Genomic DNA, 19,513 nt, shown 5'->3' on the forward strand with positions numbered 1-19,513 from the left:
CATGGCCTCCAACTCCTTCAGGTCATCCGTCGTAAGCTCCTCTTGGTGCTCCTCGAGAAGGTCGTTGATGTCATCCTCGTCGACGACCAGCCCCATGGACTTGCCGAGTGCAACGATCTCGTCAAGATCTGGTTGGGAAACAGTTTCGGGATCGTCAACTGTTTCTGACTGCAGCACCAGCTTCGCCCACGTCGAATCCCTCGAAGTCTCGGGCGGATACGGCATCAGGCCAGAGTTTCCTCCACGAGGTCAAAGTTCACCTTGAAACCTCCTGCCAAGCTTGGTCGATGAGTCGGATGCAAATGATGATGTCGAAATGCTCCTTCCAAAGTTGACGCAAGGTGAGGTTTGCGGTATCAGTGATATCGAAACATCTCATGAAAAGATGTTTCGTGTACAGCTTCTTAAAGTTCGCTATCACTTGCTGGTCCATGGGCTGGAGGAGAGGGGTGGTGTTGGGCGGAAGAAAAAGAATCTTGACGAAGGAATACTCCACTAGGATATCTTCCTCGAGGCCAGGAGTGTGGGGAGGGCCATTGTCCAACACCAGCAGACATTTCAGGGGGAGCCGCTTCTCTTCAAAAATGTCTAAACTGTCGGGCCGAAACACAGATTTACCCACTCGGTGAACAAAAGTCTCGTTACCCAGGCTTTTGCATGGCTTTGCATTAGCCCTCCACATCACTGGAAGCTTCTCCTTAAGCACTTTGTGGGCCTTGAAGGCTCGAGGAGTCTCAGAATGATACACCAGTAGGGGTTTCACCTTGCAATCCCCACTGGCGTTCGAACAAAGTGCGAGCGTAAGCCTGTCTTTCATAGGCTTATGCCTGGGTAGCTTCTTCTCTTCCTTCATGATGTACGTCCGACAAGGCATTTTTTTCCAAAAAAGGCCAGTTTCATCACAGTTGAAAACTTGCTGAGAACTGTAGCCTTCCTTGGTCATCATCTCGTCGAAAGTCTTTCTAAATGCTTTGTCCGCTTTCGTGTCCGAGCTGGCAGCCTCCCCATGCCGCACCACCGAATGGATGCCAGTTCGTTTATGAAATTTCTCGAACCAGCCATGCGAAGCCTTGAACTCTGGGGTTTGCGTTGATGTCCCTTCCCCTCCGTTGTCTTCCGCCTGCGCAATCAAATCGCCGAAAATAGCGCTGGCCTTGTGGGAGATTGCTGTCTCCGTTACTATATCGCCAGCGATTTCTTTGTCTTTTATCCAGACAAGAAGTAGCCGTTCCGTCTTGTCGTGCACGTGGGTCATCTTGCTGGACAAAATAGTGATGCCCTTGGACGGTGTAGCTACTTTGATGGCATCCTTCCGTTTAAGGATGGTGCCTATTGTTGACGGATTTCGGCCGTATTCCTTGGCGATCACACTCAATCGCATACCAACTTCATACTTCTTGATGATCTCCATCTTTGTCTCCAAAGAGAGCATTCGCTTCTTTCCGTGAATTTCAACTTTCTTGGGACCCATGACTACGTTATCTTGTAAGTAATTTACGTATAAGTACAATAAATTTTCGCACAACACGATAAAGTATGTATACTGCAATGAAATCACTAACGAATTTACCTTACTAAACTAAATCGTTAGACCAAACAAATACCGCGTGCGTACGATAACAATGCTGGTACAAAGTGGATGAGGTAGGCACGCCACCACGTATTCGTACATAGATGCATGATGGGAGGGATGCTGTCCAACAGGAGAGAAGGATCTCATGGCGGTGACTAGCATCAGGAACCAATGGGAGAGCTGGAGGATGGTGGCGAGTCTACTAAGTTGGCGGCGCGCGAGTTTCAAAATTGTTATTGGTGGTTCGGGCAAATCTCGGACTTTCAGAAACCTTTCGTATCTTGAAAACTTTTCGTATGTAGAGCCGTTAAATTTTTCGTATTGGCTTTCGATCTCGAGTTTTTCGTAAGTTGAGCCTTTCATATCTCGAGGTACTACTGTACTTATATGAAAACCCATGTTTGTCACATGCTTAATGTCAGAATGCTAAGTTACATCATTAAGTTGCTTCCCTAATAGTTAATATATCTGGGTAAGAGGACTGTTGATATACTCAGGGATACTGCTTGGGGTTGTTTGTATTTTGTGTTCGAGCTCGAGTAGCATCGATAGCTGTTTTAACAATCCTAATGCCTCTACTAGGGAAGGGGCAATTCTTTTGCTGGGTTTGCTAAATTGTATACCTTATCAATATTCCTTAAGCATTTGTTAGACGGTATCCTTGTCACTCAGCTGAGTGATTTTAAGCTTCTTTTTTTCCCTCCTTATATTTTCTCAAGTGTACTTCCTGTCTGAAAAAAATGAAAACTTCTACAGACTTAACATTAAAATTTTACTCATGGGTAATATGAGATGTCTTATATTCTGATTTATTGATTAGTTTTTTAATAATCCTTGTTAGAAATTTATTAACAATTAGTATAGTAACTAACAATTGACAATCATAAACAAAGTCTTCATTATTCATGCAAATATTTGCAAATTAAAAAAATACCTTTATAACTATATTAAATGGTATATTTGAAGTAGTGTAAAATTTCTAGGACCTATAGCATTATTGTTATATGACTGATCAATTCTAGTTCTTTAGCTTAATTTTTAATGACCCAGTTACTAGTGTCTGTATTTTCAGTAAGAAAGTTTCAAAAATTAAGTGTAAAATCCATCTTTATTAATGCAATCTACTTTGCTAGCTGATATTTAAATTTTGTAGGACTTATGAAATTGCACTATGTTATAGAATTATCTAAAGGCAGTTTATACATGCACAGTATATGTAGAACAGGAAAGTTTACATATTAGTAAAATTTGTGTAGCTTAACGTTGAAGTTATATATCCAATTGTTCAAGTAGTTTTTTAAGCATCCATGTTGGAAATATTATCTCTTTAGTTAATTTATGAACAAAAATTAATCATGAAATTTTTCTTTTTTCAGCAAACACTGTAACAGTTGGCAGCACTATAGCTGCAAGGTCAACTTTGCAGCAGACAACCAATGGGGAAAGAGCTACGCCAACCACGCCCACTACACCTGCTGGTGCAGCTACCCCACAACGCATCATTGTTACTCCTAGTAGTCAGGGAACTGGGTCACCAACTGTAGTTTATCGTACTGTAACACACAACGCTGCATTTACTACAGCAGAGGTTGTACAAGCTACACCTGTCACAGTAGCGCCCTCTTCTACAGATACTGCCTCTGGTCCCCAACCACAGTATGCAACTTTGCAAGTAAGTAACTAAGTAATTAAGATCATGTGAAAATGAGAATAGGAAGAATTTTTATTTTGTTAATTATTCCAGGTAGGGATAGATCATGGATCAGATGTCTTGTAGATCTTATGATCATTATAGGGTCATTATCTAAATTGCTATTAGTATCATTATTCCAGTGTCCAGCTTTCAGTCTTGTACCACCAGATATGTGATCAATAAGTAAAAGTTTATCCAAACATTTTATGATATTAATGAAAGCTTGAATTTAGTGTTTAACCCTCTAACCCAAAGAAATTTTAAATTTAAACCCATTAATCATATAGTGCTGTACTGCATTATATGATTAACTTATGCTGTTCAAGATCAAGAGGGCCCTTTGTGCATACCCAGATATGTATATTACATGCATGCTAATTCTTTCATTCCCAAAATATCCCACATGAGAGTGGAAAAAGAAGGGTGTCATATAAACTTTGTTGTGGTATAGAAACATCATATATGTCCATTGCAACTCCATTGACCATATATTGCCTGAATCCAAAATTAGGATGGATAACTATTGATCAATATTCATTATATTTATAATTAGAACATTTCAAAGAGGATAGAGGACAGAATGGTCAGAAATCAGTCAGTTAAAAGTGTGTGGCATATAAAAATGAATTCTATTTCTTATTAGCCCCACCAAATTATATCTCAGGCTCCCATAACTAACTTGGATGGGGTAGGTAAGAATGCCCAAGTTTCAGGCCTTAGATCTTAGAGCCAAGGAGAAATACAGTTTATCTCTTCTCTGTCTGTTCAGTGCATTCAAAGGAGTGATGGAGGATGGTGAAATGTGATCAACCTTGCAGTCCACATGTTTAACCTATTCTTACACAAGTCAAATCAAACCTATAGAATCCACAGAAGCAACATTAGTACTATATAGCATTCTAAGGTAGAAAGGGACATATAAATACATTTTACCTAAAATAAACCCATCAATTTTGCATCAAAGTAAGCAGAATGTCTCACTATACCAGGACTATTTATAACCTCTCACAAACCATCTCTTAATATGCACATAGTTGAGTAGTGTACATTATGTATCAAACAGTAATCAGTGGTGTACAGTAACATGTAACTAAGATGGAAGACAGAAAAACACCATCTTCATTTTGATGGTAAATGTTTCTACCTCTAGGTTTTGGGTTACCTTCCACCAAGTTTAGGTCTGCATCTGTTCCTTTTCCCATGGTTTCTTGGGCCTTTGTACAGTCTTCTGATGACTATTATATCTACTGCATTTTTTTTTTTTTTTTTTTACCAACTCTTCCTTGTTTGAGTGGGAGGTATCTTGAGATTGTTTAAATATAGTCTTAACTATGCATAAATAAATTAGGAGTTGGGGCACTGGAAAAGATTTACTGATAAAAGAAGCTGTAGTTTTCCTGGACTAAGCCTCACCCCACGGATTGCACCCCGTAGTGATTTGTTCCAGATCCTTGTTAAGGCTAGCAGCAACTCTCATAGCATTTGGGGTCATGGATAACTACAATAAGTTATCTTCATACAAGAAATTGTATCCATTCTCTTGTGTCATTGGTGAGAACTAAAAATTTAGAATTTCATAATTTATTTTGACATGGTTGTCATCAACACTTATCAATTGGTAATTGCTTGAATAACCGTGAATGAGATAAATTATATGGCACCTAAATGAATTTTGAATAAATTCACCAGTAAGCAGCAACAGCAGTTGAATTAGAAAATCCCATTGACTTATATAAAAACATTTGCTGCCCTATACTGTATATGAAGCCTGGCTTGATGAAACTGGTGTAAGAACTATGACGATTTATGAAGATATTGTAAAATGGTAATGTGTACTCTTGTTTGCCTGTGTGACAATACAGTAATGGCAAAATATGTATGGAATATTTTTCATATTTCACAGTTTGATTGATTTATTTATTTTTATTTTTTCATTCAGAAGACTATTTTGGTGGTGATTTTATTTATTTTCATTTTATAAATTACTGTTGTCTTTTTATTTAATCTTTATAAGAAGATGAAAATAATAAAAACAACCCTCGGAGAACTGCTTGTGATTGGATGATTTATGTAAATCATGGCCAAAACTGTTATAAGCCTGGAAACATTGCTAATTGATAATGCCTTTCAGCCTGTTCAGCCTGATATGGTGTATGCTGCAACACCCTTGACAACCACTACACTGGTTGCTGCACCAGCAACTCCAGTTCAGCAACAACAAGCACAACAGCAGCAGCCATCACAACCTCAGCCAGCTACGCAAGTTACCACGCCAACGCAAATCATCACATTTACGCCTACAACCACTACGCCACAGGCTGAAAATCAACAGGCACAACAGGTTCCTGTCAACCAAACAGCTGTTAACACACACCAGCAAAGTCAACAGAAACGTGGCCTTTCTCTTACTGTAAGTATTTGTTTTGTGGCTCAGTCATAGTTCAGATTGCATGGTTTTTTACTGGAAAATTAAAGATATTTCAAGCATTTGCAGAATGATATTGGACAGAAGCAGCATTTCATGGAAAGTTTACAGTTTTAAAAACTTATGTTGGTAGAGATTCCATTAATGAATTAAAATTTATGTTTTAGTAAAGTAAGTGTCTCACAATAGAAAACAGGAAAGGGTTAATAAAAGTAGAGATATCATATGTATTATCTTACATGAATAGGGGTACATATTGATTACCATTCCATGAAGGTTAATTTTTTCCATGTCTACCAATTTTATTTCTGCAAATGTCTATGTTGCTTCTAGTGAGCATTGTATGTATTGCGTACATTTTCCCATCTTTCCATATGTATATATATTTTTCTGTAGCTTGCTATAGTATTTCTATATTCTCACCCCCTGCCTACTTAAAGACTATTAGGTACAATTGGGTTATTTTGTTAGAAAATTTAATCTTGGAGCTGCCATCTTTTTAGAAACAATTTTAGCAAATTACATATTTACCTTAATGTTTGCTATATCCTAATTTTATTTTTGAGTGTTCTATGGAACCACATATTTCTAACAGTTTTACATGCAAATTGCACTTCTTTTAGCAAATGTATATTATCTTATTGTCAGTTGATTCACTCTTTCTTGTTTTGTTCATTGTCATTCATTCCAAGTTTTGATAGCATCCCAAATAAAATGCAATTCACATAAGTAATGTGTATCAGTAAATGTAGTACTTTATATAATTTACATGATGTTTCAACCAGTGATATACAATAGCTTAAGATTTCATCGTATACAGCATGTATAGTGCAAGATTTAATTTCAGTTGATTACACTATTCAAAGCTTTCAATGCCTGTCTTGGTTTTGGCAGAGACCATTGATAATGCATATTACCTATGATTTTAACTAATAAATAGGCCTAGAAGTCAAATGCTTTAGGTTAATGAGAATCTTCATACATTAAACCAGGCTTTCCAACATTGTGACTTTGTCTAAGAATTTATCACTTTTTCTTATGATTAGCAACTGATGTCAGTTACCGTAACTGACACATTTATTAAGGGTTGCATTAGAGTTGTTGATGTGTTAAACATTTGCTGATTTTTCAGTGGTGACTTCTATAAATAAGAAAAAAATAAATTTATTCATCCTTCACCCTGTTTTAAGGATAGTGTTATGAAAGTATGCCACTAAATTTATGGTTGTTGCTGTGGATGAAGAAATTAATAATGTACAGGCCACACAATGTTTTAGAAGAGACAAAAGCAGCATCCAATACTGCAGAAATCACAGTTTTGATAATTTACATAAGGAACTAACCTAATGAGTGATAGTGATTATTCATAAGCTATGTTCTACTCTTAATAACAGCACTGTATATGTGGAATGAGTTGGGAAGACTGTTTACATAGGGTTTTTTTTAGTGGTGATTTCTAAAATTCAGAAATTTCTGTGGTTTGGCAGATGTCTGATCCAACTGATTTTCCAGGTCAGACTGTACTATACCAATGCAGTACAAAATGGTTGCTACTAGCTCAGTATAAAATCAGAAGACAAATGACTGCATATGATACTTTCTTTTGTTCCTGCTTGTATTGTTGCCTTTATAACTGAATTGAACAGCTTACAATACTACCACGTTTAGAACTTACAATGAAATATTGTTACATAGCAAGAGAGGTTAGAATTGAGACAGATATTCATGCAGTTGATGGATTTTATTATTTATGAGGAGGAGGCCAGCCCAAAACTGGTAAGTTCTGTGAATTCTTATCCCCCACCATGGGCTTATTGTACTGGAAACTTGCTAGCCATGTCAATGGTCTCCTTGCTTATTTCATAAGAATGTGATCATGCTATGTGTGACAGTATGTAGTATTAATAATAGATTTTTTTTATACAGAGGGAACAAATGTTGGAAGCACAGGAGATGTTTCGCACAAGCAACAAAGTCACTCGACCCGAGAAAGCTCTTATACTTGGTTTTATGGCTGGTTCCAGGGGTATGTGAAGTAATTCCTCTTTTAGTAGTTTTAGGTAGCTTTACTTTGTAGTTATATAAAAGGGGCATTTTTCAGTAGTGTTTAAGTTTTATATTAGAATTATTTTTTGTAGTATATTTTAAAATACTCATGAACTCCATTAAGATAATTAAGTTTTGCTTAAAAAAAATAGAGAGAGGAATATCCATTAAGTGTAAAGGTGGATTGAAGCAATAATTTATGAATGAACATTTTCATTGTATTATTAGATTAAATGTTAGTTAAAAGCAGTGCCATAGACTTTTTGACGGTGGGAGTAAATTTCAATTAATATATTTTTGATAAAGCTCAGTTACTATTAGACAAAAACTGTGCAGTACTATTTGAGATATTCAGAAGATATACATATTGCATAATGAAGAGGCTTGTTAGAACCAATGATAACTATTTATTGAGTTCATCCTTACACCAATGACATTCTGCTGATTGCTAAGATATTCTTAGCATTGTTCTTAATTTCCTTTGCTTTTTAATTTTATTGGTGAATTTTATGGCTTTAAAGTGATGGTCACGAGGTTTAGAGTATATGTCATTATTTTGCAATGTTATTGTATTTAATGATGGAACTCATCTTTAGCTTAGTTGAAAATGATAAATAAAAAGAATAATAAACTTAAGCATTTCTTTTCATCTGGCTTGATGTTTTATGCTAGTAAATTATTATGCAATATATTTATGTGTATTTCTTTTCTTGAACCAGAAAACCCATGTCCTCATTTGGGTAATATTGTAACCATCAAGTTGAGTGAAGGTGAAGAGACAGTATCACAGCCTGATGGAACCTTTGTCACCATGTTAGCAGAGACCCACTTCCAGATGAATTACAACACCGGAGAGTGGAAACGCATTAAAAAGTATAGACCATTGCCTGCCCCAGAGTGATTAATATTTGGATCGTATAGAGTTATTTGCTCCATGCATTACTTGAGTGGTATTAAGATACAAGTACGACTAAATGGAGTGTCTGAGCACTTCAAGCGATTGATCCTGTAGCTGTCCTTTGAGTGAAGGACATTGGACATTGTATTTGAATCATTACAGCCAAAGTAAGTAAACTGTGATTGCATATTTCGTATCACATAGGTAAAAATAAAAAAAGCTGTATTTTATTTTTATTCTTTATTAAGTACTGGGGCAAATTGGAGATTAAGGATACAGGGGGTCTTGTTAAAAAATTGAAATGTATTCTTATGTACTGTATTTGTAGAGTTTATTCATAATGAATAATAAAGCTAAGTGCAATTAAATTGGCTCTTTTTGAGCCAAAGTCCTGGGATTTGAAATGCATTTATCATTCAGCAACAAAGGCAGTGGTGTACCATTTATTAAAACATCAGGATTCAAATAGCTGCAGTAAACAGTAATGTAAGAGGTGGGAAATCTGTAACAAAGTTTGCACATTTGTAAAGATGTACAATTACAAAGATATTTATTTTTATTATTTTGTTGAATGGGAACAAATATTTGGTTTTTTCCTGTAGACATTGCTGGCATTCTTAGAATGATTGTCTTCAGTATTCACCATTATGTCGATTTACCTCAGCCCCTTTTGCCCAACCCTGTTGATTTTATACTCCAAAGTTAATCACTTTTGAATGTTTGCCCATGTTTTTCCAATGTTAAAAAAGACAACGTCTATTTTAATGTATGCGCTCAAGATATTGCCTCATTTTTTTCAATAATTTTTTTTATTACCTTTGGTCATCCTTGTACTGAAATAATTGACAGTGAGATTTATTATTATTATACCAGTGCAGAGACTGTGGTATTTAAAGAACCCTCCATATATAAGATCCCTTACATAACATGGTTGAACTGTCCTTAGTTTAGGTCTTGACATTTCCTAAATCAGAATTTTCATAGAACTTTAATTTAATTTCATTTTAAAATGAGGCAAGTTTGAATGGGAGACAAACACATCACATGTTTGAAAATAAACATTGTTAATTCTGTCTTTTTCTTGAAAGGATTTAGATGCCAGTCATTTGGAACTAAGATTATAAAATCCATTCATCATTCTTTCTGATTACCAGCCTTGAATACAACTGGAAGTCTTTGGAAAGAAAAAGTTTTTAATGAAATTCCTGTATTCTTTATTTTTTGTTAAGCATTTTTGAAAGGGATACAAATGCTATTCTTGTTAAATCACATCACACTTTAATTAGTCAGAAACATTTCTAGACAGTGTTGGTTCAGAGGAATGAGTTAAGAGATAAAACTAGGAGCAAGACATTTAGTTGATGCAGAAAAGCTAGATGGGAAGAGACCAAATCGATGATTGAATCTTCATATTTGTTTTAAATGCAACCAATGCCAAAGGGATGCTGCATGGAACCTTGAGTACTGTCTGTGGTGGTGCAATTAGAAAGATTTTTTTTTCTGTGTTGATCATTCATAAGGAAATACAGGTGTCAGTTGTTTGAAATTGAATAAATATATATATATATATATATATATAATATATATATATATATATATATATATATATATATATATATATATATATATATATATATATATATATATATATATATATAGTTTATATATTACTTATTTGCTTTTGAGACAAGTAACTTGAGAAACATATACCCAAATCCAAATGAGTAATAACATTAACTCCAATATTGACAAATTAATTTTACATGCTACAAAACCATTTACAATCTGTACGATTCAGTTCCATAGTGTGGGTATGTTATTGTAAAGTATACAACATTTTATCATGTATGAGTGAAGGTGGTTGCCATCTATTTATTTGAATATTTATTTTTTCCCTGCATCTGTTGCTTCAGTTTATCCAGTACTAAAATACTATCTTACAAATTATAATTGCCCCAATAAGTTATTTGTACACTACTACTACTCTCTTTTTAATTAAAGACATATTTTCTAAAACAAATCCTTTCAGCCAACTTCAAAGGCAGGGAAATTTTTCAACTCTTGCATGATAAAAAAAGTAGGGACCTATTTCACTAATTTAACTATCATTCCATTTTGGTACAGGAGGTAAATGGCAGAACCTTCTTTTTTTATATATAAATCTTGGTTAGTGCTTGTTTGACAGTTTGGAAAACAAACTCTGACGACATGTATTCCGACTCAAATTATCTCCAAATATTTATTAGTACCTATCATATACAGTATTTTGATAGTAAAATGAAGCTCTTTGTGGTAATTTTTGGAACGTTTCATGAAATTATTTATGCAAAATGTAGTTCTTTGTGTATTTAATTGGAAACTGATGTTGCTAACATATACAGCTATGATTTTTTTTGTTTTATTTGAAATGTGTCATTTTCCATGCCCAGTTTATTTTCTTCGTTGCCATTGAATTAATTTGCAGCTCTAGTTAGGTTTGTGGCTATAATCAGTTTGCATTGTTTATAAGGGCCTGAGAGTGTTCAGATTGATATATTTTCATTATCAGTGTTGTGAATGTTTAAACTGTACATTTTGAGATTTGTAAAAAATAATATATATATATATATATATATAAATTGTGCCTCAGGATGGCTAATTCAGCATTGTGTGCCAGAAAATTTTTGTATTTTTCTATCAAAAGCCAAAGTTTATTGTTGATGAGTCCTGAATATGTCGCATGTGTTTTACACATTTTCATACAACTAGATTTTGTATATTGTCTATATTGCAGCTCTAGTTGGCAGGACATTCATACTTGATAGTGTGTTTTGCAACAGTGCTACATTAATAATTTGCTTATTTTTCAAATGTTACCCTTGAATGGAAATTGGCAAAATATTTAAGACACATGCCACCAAATGGTTTTCTATTGTGGTGAGGGGTACACTTGCTTGTTTTATGCAAACATTGTCTAAAGCTGTAAGTAGTGTTTGCATGTTTATAAAACTTTTTCAAAAGAAATAGAATTATTACCTGTAAATATTGTTAGCCATAATGAAAATGTCCTTCATATTGAAGATGTATATCAAACATTTTGTATATTAGTTGCTTTGTGTATTTTTGCAATAGAGATTTGTTTTTTTATTTTTATTTTATTTCCTGTGCTAGGTCAAGTCAAGCCAGCTGCCAGTGTGACCTAACCTGGTCCCACACAAAGGAATCTCCTTTAAGGTTGATGAAGCAACATTTTTTGTTTTATGCTGCTGATCTTTTATTATAAATTGTATTTGCAACATCAACTTTAGGTCTTCCTCCAGTACCTGTTTCATTTAGAGCTTAGTATAGGCCCAATTCTGATTCTCTTTTCTTATTTTTGTAAATATTTTTTGTTGTGTTATTCATTTCTCATTACATAAAAGGAGTTTGAATAGCGGCCAGATGCAGATTGGCAAGAGATGTGAAGATAAAAGAGATGTTTCTGTTGATCTATTTTTTACTGTCTTTGATTGAACCGTTTGCAGACCTGAACGCTGTGATGCATGTATGTGTAAAAGGTAGATTAGTTGAGATCTCATCCAGAGTACTGGTGTAATTGTACCAGTTCCACTGTTGCATAATAGTTTCGTAGTTTTTTTTTTTTTTTTTTTTTTTTTTTTTTTTTGTAATTTCCAGTAACTTGTGAGGAGTGGACCGTGCAGGTCATAGCCCACTGTCATTTTCTCTTAAGTTATCTTGGTCATAATTTTTTTTTGCTTTTAGCTTATGGAAAATTTTTCATGAATCTACCACAAGAATTACTATTGTGTGTCATGTTAGGATGGAGAAGAGTGGTTATATTTAATACAGTTTATTATGTTAGCCTATTTTGAAACCTTGTGATTAAAATGAACCATCTGACTGGACTGTATTCATCTCCTTATGTCATCATTTTTACTGATTTGGAATACCTGAAATCTAAATATCCAAATAGAAACATTTTCTTATTTTCAGAAACAGAACTATTGTTTTATAAATTTAAAAGTTAATTTTTGACAAGCTCTGGATCTGCCAAGTCCATTTATGCAAATTGCCTTTTTAGTGAACAATATGGCTAAGGACAGATGACCAGTAGTCCCATTCTGACAACAGTGTGTCCCATGCCTCACCTGTCATGCACCACCCTTACTTTTGTCTTTTTAAAATTTGCACATTCTCTTTTAAAATCATTTGATATTTTAATCTTTTGTGATACACAGGTTGGTGTTGTACAGGTTTTAAATTACTGTGTTATCAGAATTTTTAGTGAAATGTTTTGAGTTTTGAGTTGTAATATTGAATTGTTATATAATTGCAATTGTTAAAATGAAATTTGTATCAGTGTTGTCCCTACACGTATACAAACTCTAGTCTTTACGTATGGGATTTTCATTCAGTGCAAGCTGGAGTCAGCCATTTAACTTGAAACAAGATGGATACAGGGAGTCCCCAGTTATTGAGGGGTTTCCGTTCCCAAAAGCGTGACAATAAAAATTGGCGGCAGTGCTGATCGCCAGTTGTCAGCACTGAAAATCCTGTTATCTTAGTCACTAGACAAGTGCTGTAAAACCGTATCACCGATAACTGGGGACTTGCTGTATTGGTAGGTGGCTAACGATGGAAAGGGGAGGCATTTCTACAGGTTCCTCTGTTTCATTTCCTGGGAGACTTTGTACCTCTTCAGAGCAGATGGTTCCATGCCTAACTGTTTTGTATACTTCCAACCTATTCACAAGTTTTTCATTTGACTCTTCATCTTGACTTTGACTAGGGCACCTTTGTTCAGGGTACGTCTCCTGATGTTTAATTGTCTCTAGGACAGACAGTCTTCGTGGTTTTGGTTACAGCCCGAGAGTTACAAGTTCCAGAGAAGTCCAAAATCTCACCCAAGCGAGATTATCTGCAAGGCTAATGGAACAATAGCAAGGTTGTCCTTGTCTTGGTAGGGGCAACCAGCTCAGCAGTTGGAAGTCCTGCTTGATCATCTGTCACAACTGGGGAGGACTGTTCTTCATGGGCAGTTTCTCCTCCTATATCCACTTCATGTAGATTCAAGGGTCTTTGACAAGGTCTTCCCCATGCATTCTCATCTTCTCTCAGAAAGGTGAGACAGGACTTAGCCTATTGGTTAGATGACAAATGTCTCTTTGGGGTGTTGTTACACATTTCCCTATAGAGATACTTTGTGCCTCAAGTCATCAACCGGAAGGCAGTGTCCTGCACTTCAAGAGGGTGTTAGGTTAAGTACTTAACCTAGCCAAGCTTTGCCTGGCCTAACTAATTACCAAACCTTCACTTCGGTATTCTGGAACTTCGTGCCTCAAGGCATCAACCAGAAGGGGCTAGGTTTGGTTTGGTTAGGTGGGTAAGTAACCCCTAAATCTGTCGGACAGTTACTAAGGACGAATGCGGTCATAGCAGAACACATTTGCCTCCTTTCTCTTTTATACCCTTCTAAGGGATGGTTAGCAAACTGTCATATGCTGGATGGGCGTGCATGCAGGTGTTCTAGATGACTGAGTATCCTGTCTATAATCTAGATCTTATTGAATTAGTAGATTTAACTTCTACCCTCTCTCTAGCAAGGGGAGAGAGGGACTGTCAAGGAACAGTCCCATCGGTTATCTTTAGCTTTATTGTCCCCAGTATGTGTTATCTTCAAATAACATAGTGGAAAGAAACTTAAGTGCAAAATTTTTAGGGTAATTAGTTATTAAATTCTTGCACTTACTAAGCTTGCAATCCTGGGAATTACTTCCTAAATGTTACGAATAAGGCTAGTGAAATGATTAGTGGGGTTGTAATGAAAAAATTTCAACAAATGCTTTTAATAGCTGGGATTTTAAAAATTTCAAGAAACTTCTATTCACTTTTATTACAATACTGAAATTGTAAACCAAGAATTCAAGTTTTTTTTTCCACTTAAACAGTAATATATACTATTATGAAATAAATAAAAAATTTTCAATTTCAACACCTAAAAAAATTATGCACAAAACACAGTAACAAATTTTCATTCCCATCAGACTTACGGCCACCCTCTATTTATAGCAGGAATGTGCATTTCTGGATGGTCAAAAACAAGACTTCGAGATTTCAACTTTGCATCTCTGGTATGTTTATGTAACAGTTTAAATACCCCTGTCCCTATGTTCATTGGCTTTCCCATGATGATGCAATCACTAACACCTTTGATAGGGTTACTTTGACCATGGTAGGCTGCATCAAACAGGTGGTCGGCTGTTCTCTCAAACTGCAATAAAAACAGAATTTATTCATACACAATTATTATTAAAAAAATAGTTTTGCGCACTTTGAGTTGCCATTCTTAATTTCATTCTTGGGTTAAATGTTTTGGTCTACACACTTATTCGTTAGTGATTTGTTATGCGGAATAATGAATCAAACAAGACTAAAATACTGGAACACTGTTGCTGAATAACCAATGGTTCCATGCAACGTAAAAACACCATACAAACAAACAAATACTGGAACAAAAAATGATTTAATGCACCCTTCTGCCTATACTTTTGTTCATTTTTCCCTGTTTTTTCTATGCCTTTTCTCTAGTGACTGTAAGACAATGACAGGTCAATAAACCTTACCGAAGCCAGCATGAGAACTGATTCCTTCATTTTTGAAAGTCCATGACGTGTGATGCCTAAAACCTGGCCTCTGCAAGTCATTAAATCTGCGAGCAGCATTACATGACGATGGTCAACACTCAGTCCATGGTTCTCCATGGTTGCTGTTATCTCCTTTATAACTGTGGCCCTATAAAGAAAAAAAACTCTGAAAATATTTATGAATACAGCAATACAATGAAGTTCAAAAATTATGTTGAGCAATTATGATAATCTTTAATAAAATCAAATTTTACTTGATATAAACTTTAGAATATCTGAAATACAAAATTTTATTCAATTCAAACTAATTTTCCATTTTGCCTCAAGGCCACATTAAAGGAGACTAGATAGCACATCTCTACACTAAATTTGTGTACCACTCAAGAGTAGATGGAAGGTATATTTCGTAACAGCAGAATTATGCAACTTCACACTTTAAATTATGAAATTAGCTCAGTACTTCAAATGCCAATTTCAGGCAAATGGAGTTCATCATCTATACCTACAATATGGTACATGTAACTTTACTGAGGGCAAGATGCAGGCTGAGTTTCCATAACTTTTTTCTAAAGACAACCTTGTATGCCAAAATAAACAGTAACTGCCTATTAAGTTTCCACAAATATAGAATGCTCCCATATGAGAATACAAGAGAAGTAAAACAAGTGATAAAAACTGATATGGAAATAATAAAATACATCTTGATATGGAAATAATAAAATACATCTAAGTGAAAAGGAGGTAAAGGAGAGGGGGGCATTTGAAGGTAGCACTGATGCCCTACACTTACCAATATATGAGTAGTGCATACTGCGCTTTTTGCAGCACACCGTAGATGACATTAAAGGACCTTGCAGCATCTGTTCTAGTATACCCAGCTCCGTTACTTTACACCCCAATAATTTACAGCTGTTCTCTTATTTTTCTTTCCATAACTATCCAACATCTTCCAACTTTACAATGATCCAAGTCAACTAAGATGAGCTTATTAAAGTCTATTTAACTCAATGGTCTTCTGAACTACTTATAATCATTAGAAATGTACTCACCTGGCAGCTTCAATTCCAAGACATGAGAATACCTCGTATGTGTTGTTGGATGTGCACCTTGTACCCTCAACACCATATGTGGCAATGACTTCCTGAAGGTTATCTCCTTCCACCAAGAGTTCATAACGAGCCCCCCCGGAACCACTGTCTATCTGGATATTCAAAATATTTTAAACAGAAGTTTTATAATACAAAACCAGTTTATCATGCAAACTTGTCACTAGTATATTTGCTTGCATGTTACTTTATCCTAGCAATTATTGCAAATTAAGGCTAATCTTGACTTTTGACTGTATATGAATCAATTGGGTATTTAAGGGGCATATTTTATTTAAATAATCTCTTAAAGACAAAATACTATGTTATAGTACCAGTCAGTGGCCTTTGAGTAACTGGTGCAATTCTCATGTATGATTATACCACTTCTATAAGGCTTTCATTTTGTTGTAATGACTTACTACCTTACTTTGGGTTTAATCTGCTTGGATTTGTTATCAGCTTCATAATTACAAAACACCAGCAATATGCTTATTATTTGATCTAGTCATCACAGCTCTAGATTTAAGTTTTATCTGCATTTCCATTTCCTTCAAAACCATGTGAAGAGGGATCTGACAGTTTAATATTTACCTCCAGCTTCAAAATCTAATTCAAACACTGAATTTTTGGGCAGTCAGTTTGAAGTCTTGCTAAAGTATTTTCTTGAATTTCAGGAAACTGCTACAATTTTGTTGTTCACAATAATCCTACCAGCTGATAAGATTGCTGACAGAATTCTGCTGTAAAACGAGGTATATTGCATAGTATGGAACCTTTCCATTTTCCACTCCCCACCAATTCTGATGTTCTGGTGTGTATATTATATAAAATAATAATATAAACATGTCAATGTTCTGTAACAACCAGTGAGAATCAAGTTTATTCCTGAAGGGAATGGTTACATTTAGACATACCTTCAGTAAGTCAGTTGACTCCTAATCATTTTGTTTGGGGTGTTGCTTGTATCTATTATAATGTAAGCAGTCAATATATCATAGTGAAATGATGAGAGAAGTTCAATACTGCCAATCTGTATAAATTTTCTTGGACAAATTGAAACATCCACTGTACATTTTCAACTCTTAGAACTGAATCATGTTTTTATGGCCGAGTTTGTAGCAGGTCCATATGTTTACTCCCACACTCTATTAACCCTTTAACCCCGATTGAACGTATGGTACGTCGATATAAAAGTTTTTTTTTTTTAATTTACAGAAAAATAGTTATAGGCTTACTAGGCGAAAACTTGAATCACGTGCCTTGGGGGATGCTGGGAGCTCACGTATCAAGGCGTTGTTTTGTTTACAATCGTTACCCAGGCGCGCAAGCGCGAATTTCTTTCTTCTCGCACTAAAGTATCAGTGACACATCTCAGAAATTATTTCGTCACTGACATAATTTTTGCACCATTTTATATCAGCTGTTACATGGAGTATTATATATGAAAATGTGTGCAATTTCATGTAGAATACAACAAAAAACAACTCATGGTTGTAGCTTTTATCAGTTTTGAAATATTTTCATATAAATAACGATAAGTGTCAAAATTTCAACCTTCGGTCAACTTTGACTCTACCGAAATGGTCGAAAAACGCAATTGTAATATTCAATCATTTACCTTCATTTTGCAACAAATTGGAAGTCTCTAGCACAATATTTCGATTTATGGTGAATTTATGAAAAAAACTTTCCTTACGTCCGCGCGGTAACTCTTCCGAAAAAAATAATAAATTTTTTCGTCTGATTGTTGTAATGTTTGCACCATTTTAAATTAGCCATTACATAAAGCTTTATATATGGAAATGTGCGCAATTTCATGTAGAATACAACTAAAAACAAACCATGGTTGTAGCTTTTATCAGTTTTGAAATAGTTTCATATAAATATATAAATAACAATAAGTGCCAAAATATCAACCTTCGGTCAACTTTGACTCGACCGAAATGGTAAAAAAACACAATTGTAAGCTAAATCACTTACATTCTAGTAATATTCAACCATTTACCTTTATTTTGCAACAAACTGGAAGTTTAGCACGATATTTTGACTTATGGTGAATTTATGGGGGAAAAAAAAAAAAATCCTTGCGTCCGCGCGGTAACTCTTCCGAAAAAAATCAGACATTTTTTCGTCCAATTGTCGTAATGTTTGCACCATTTTAAATTAGCCGTTACATAAATTTTTATATATGAAAATTTGTGCAATTTCATGTAGAATACAACAATAAACAACTCATGGTTGTAACTTTTATCAGTTTTGAAATATTTTCATATGAATAACGATAAGTGCCAAAATTTCAACCTTCCGTCAAATTTGACTCTACCGAAATGGTCGAAAAACGCAATTGTAAGCTAAAACTATTACATTCTAGTAATATTCAATAATTTACCTTTATTTTGCAACAAATTGGAAGTCTCTAGCACAATATTTTGATTTATGGTGAATTTATGAAATACACTTTTCCCTTGAAATAAACTTTTTCCTTAAATCCGCACTGTAACTCTTCCAAAAAAATCATAAATTTTTTTCGTCCGATTGTCGTAATGTTTGCACCATTTTAAATTAGCCATTACATAAAGTTTTATATATGAAAATGTGTGCAATTTCATGTAGAATACAACAAAAAAACAACCTATGGTTGTAGCTTTTATCAGTTTTGAAATATTTTCATATAAATAACGATAAATAGAAAAAATTTGTCCTTTGGTCAACTTTAACTCGACCGAAATGGTTTAAAACTGCAATTGTAAGCTACAACACTTACAGTCTAGTAATATTCAATCAATTACCTTCATTTTGCCACAAACAGGAAGTCTCTAGCACAATATTTCAATATATGGTGAATTTTTGAAAAAGGCTTTTTTTTACGTCCGCGCGTTATGAATTCATGCATCATTTTGTGATAATATTTTCTCTGTGTTGCCTTGATCATTTTACAATGTGTTATATACCAAAATGATTGTAATTTAGTGTACAATACAACGAAAAATAAATTAACTCGTTAGCTTAACCATTTTGCTCACACGATTTGTATACAATTATATATGAATTTTTTTTTGTGCAGTCATGTATCCCAATAGTATTTATATATGATAATGATATTTTTTTCATTTCTGATGGCTGCATACCAAACTTCAGGAAATGACAAAAAAAGGAGCCAAAAATGA

The 19,513-nt window shown here is 34.7% G+C and overlaps 2 protein-coding genes and 1 long non-coding RNA gene across 3 annotated transcripts in view; 1 reads left to right on the forward strand and 2 right to left on the reverse strand.

Moving 5' to 3' along the window:
• The window catches only part of LOC135208480 (negative elongation factor A-like), a gene marked incomplete in the record, with an annotated part of 32,284 nt that extends 23,189 nt beyond the window's left edge, over nt 1-9,095 (forward strand). The window contains 4 exon segments of the mRNA XM_064240714.1: nt 2,950-3,245; nt 5,398-5,676; nt 7,618-7,717; nt 8,457-9,095. Of these exon segments, the coding sequence (XP_064096784.1) occupies nt 2,950-3,245; nt 5,398-5,676; nt 7,618-7,717; nt 8,457-8,638 (857 nt within the window).
• LOC135208481 (uncharacterized) overlaps nt 1-19,513 on the reverse strand; it is a 260,778-nt gene that overhangs the window by 15,365 nt on the left and 225,900 nt on the right. The gene's annotated exons all lie outside the window — the stretch shown is intronic.
• LOC135208873 (DNA-directed RNA polymerase III subunit RPC1-like) overlaps nt 14,488-19,513 on the reverse strand; it is a 195,208-nt gene continuing 190,182 nt past the window's right edge. Inside the window, exons 18-20 of the mRNA XM_064241460.1 lie at nt 16,308-16,459; nt 15,238-15,406; nt 14,488-14,885 (exon numbers count right to left, since the gene is read on the reverse strand). Of these exons, the coding sequence (XP_064097530.1) occupies nt 14,661-14,885; nt 15,238-15,406; nt 16,308-16,459 (546 nt within the window). The 3' untranslated portion in view covers nt 14,488-14,660. The remainder of the gene's footprint in view (nt 14,886-15,237; nt 15,407-16,307; nt 16,460-19,513) is intronic.

This window comes from Macrobrachium nipponense, chromosome 35 (genome assembly GCF_015104395.2).
Source record: "Macrobrachium nipponense isolate FS-2020 chromosome 35, ASM1510439v2, whole genome shotgun sequence".
Classification (NCBI taxonomy): domain Eukaryota; kingdom Metazoa; phylum Arthropoda; class Malacostraca; order Decapoda; family Palaemonidae; genus Macrobrachium; species Macrobrachium nipponense.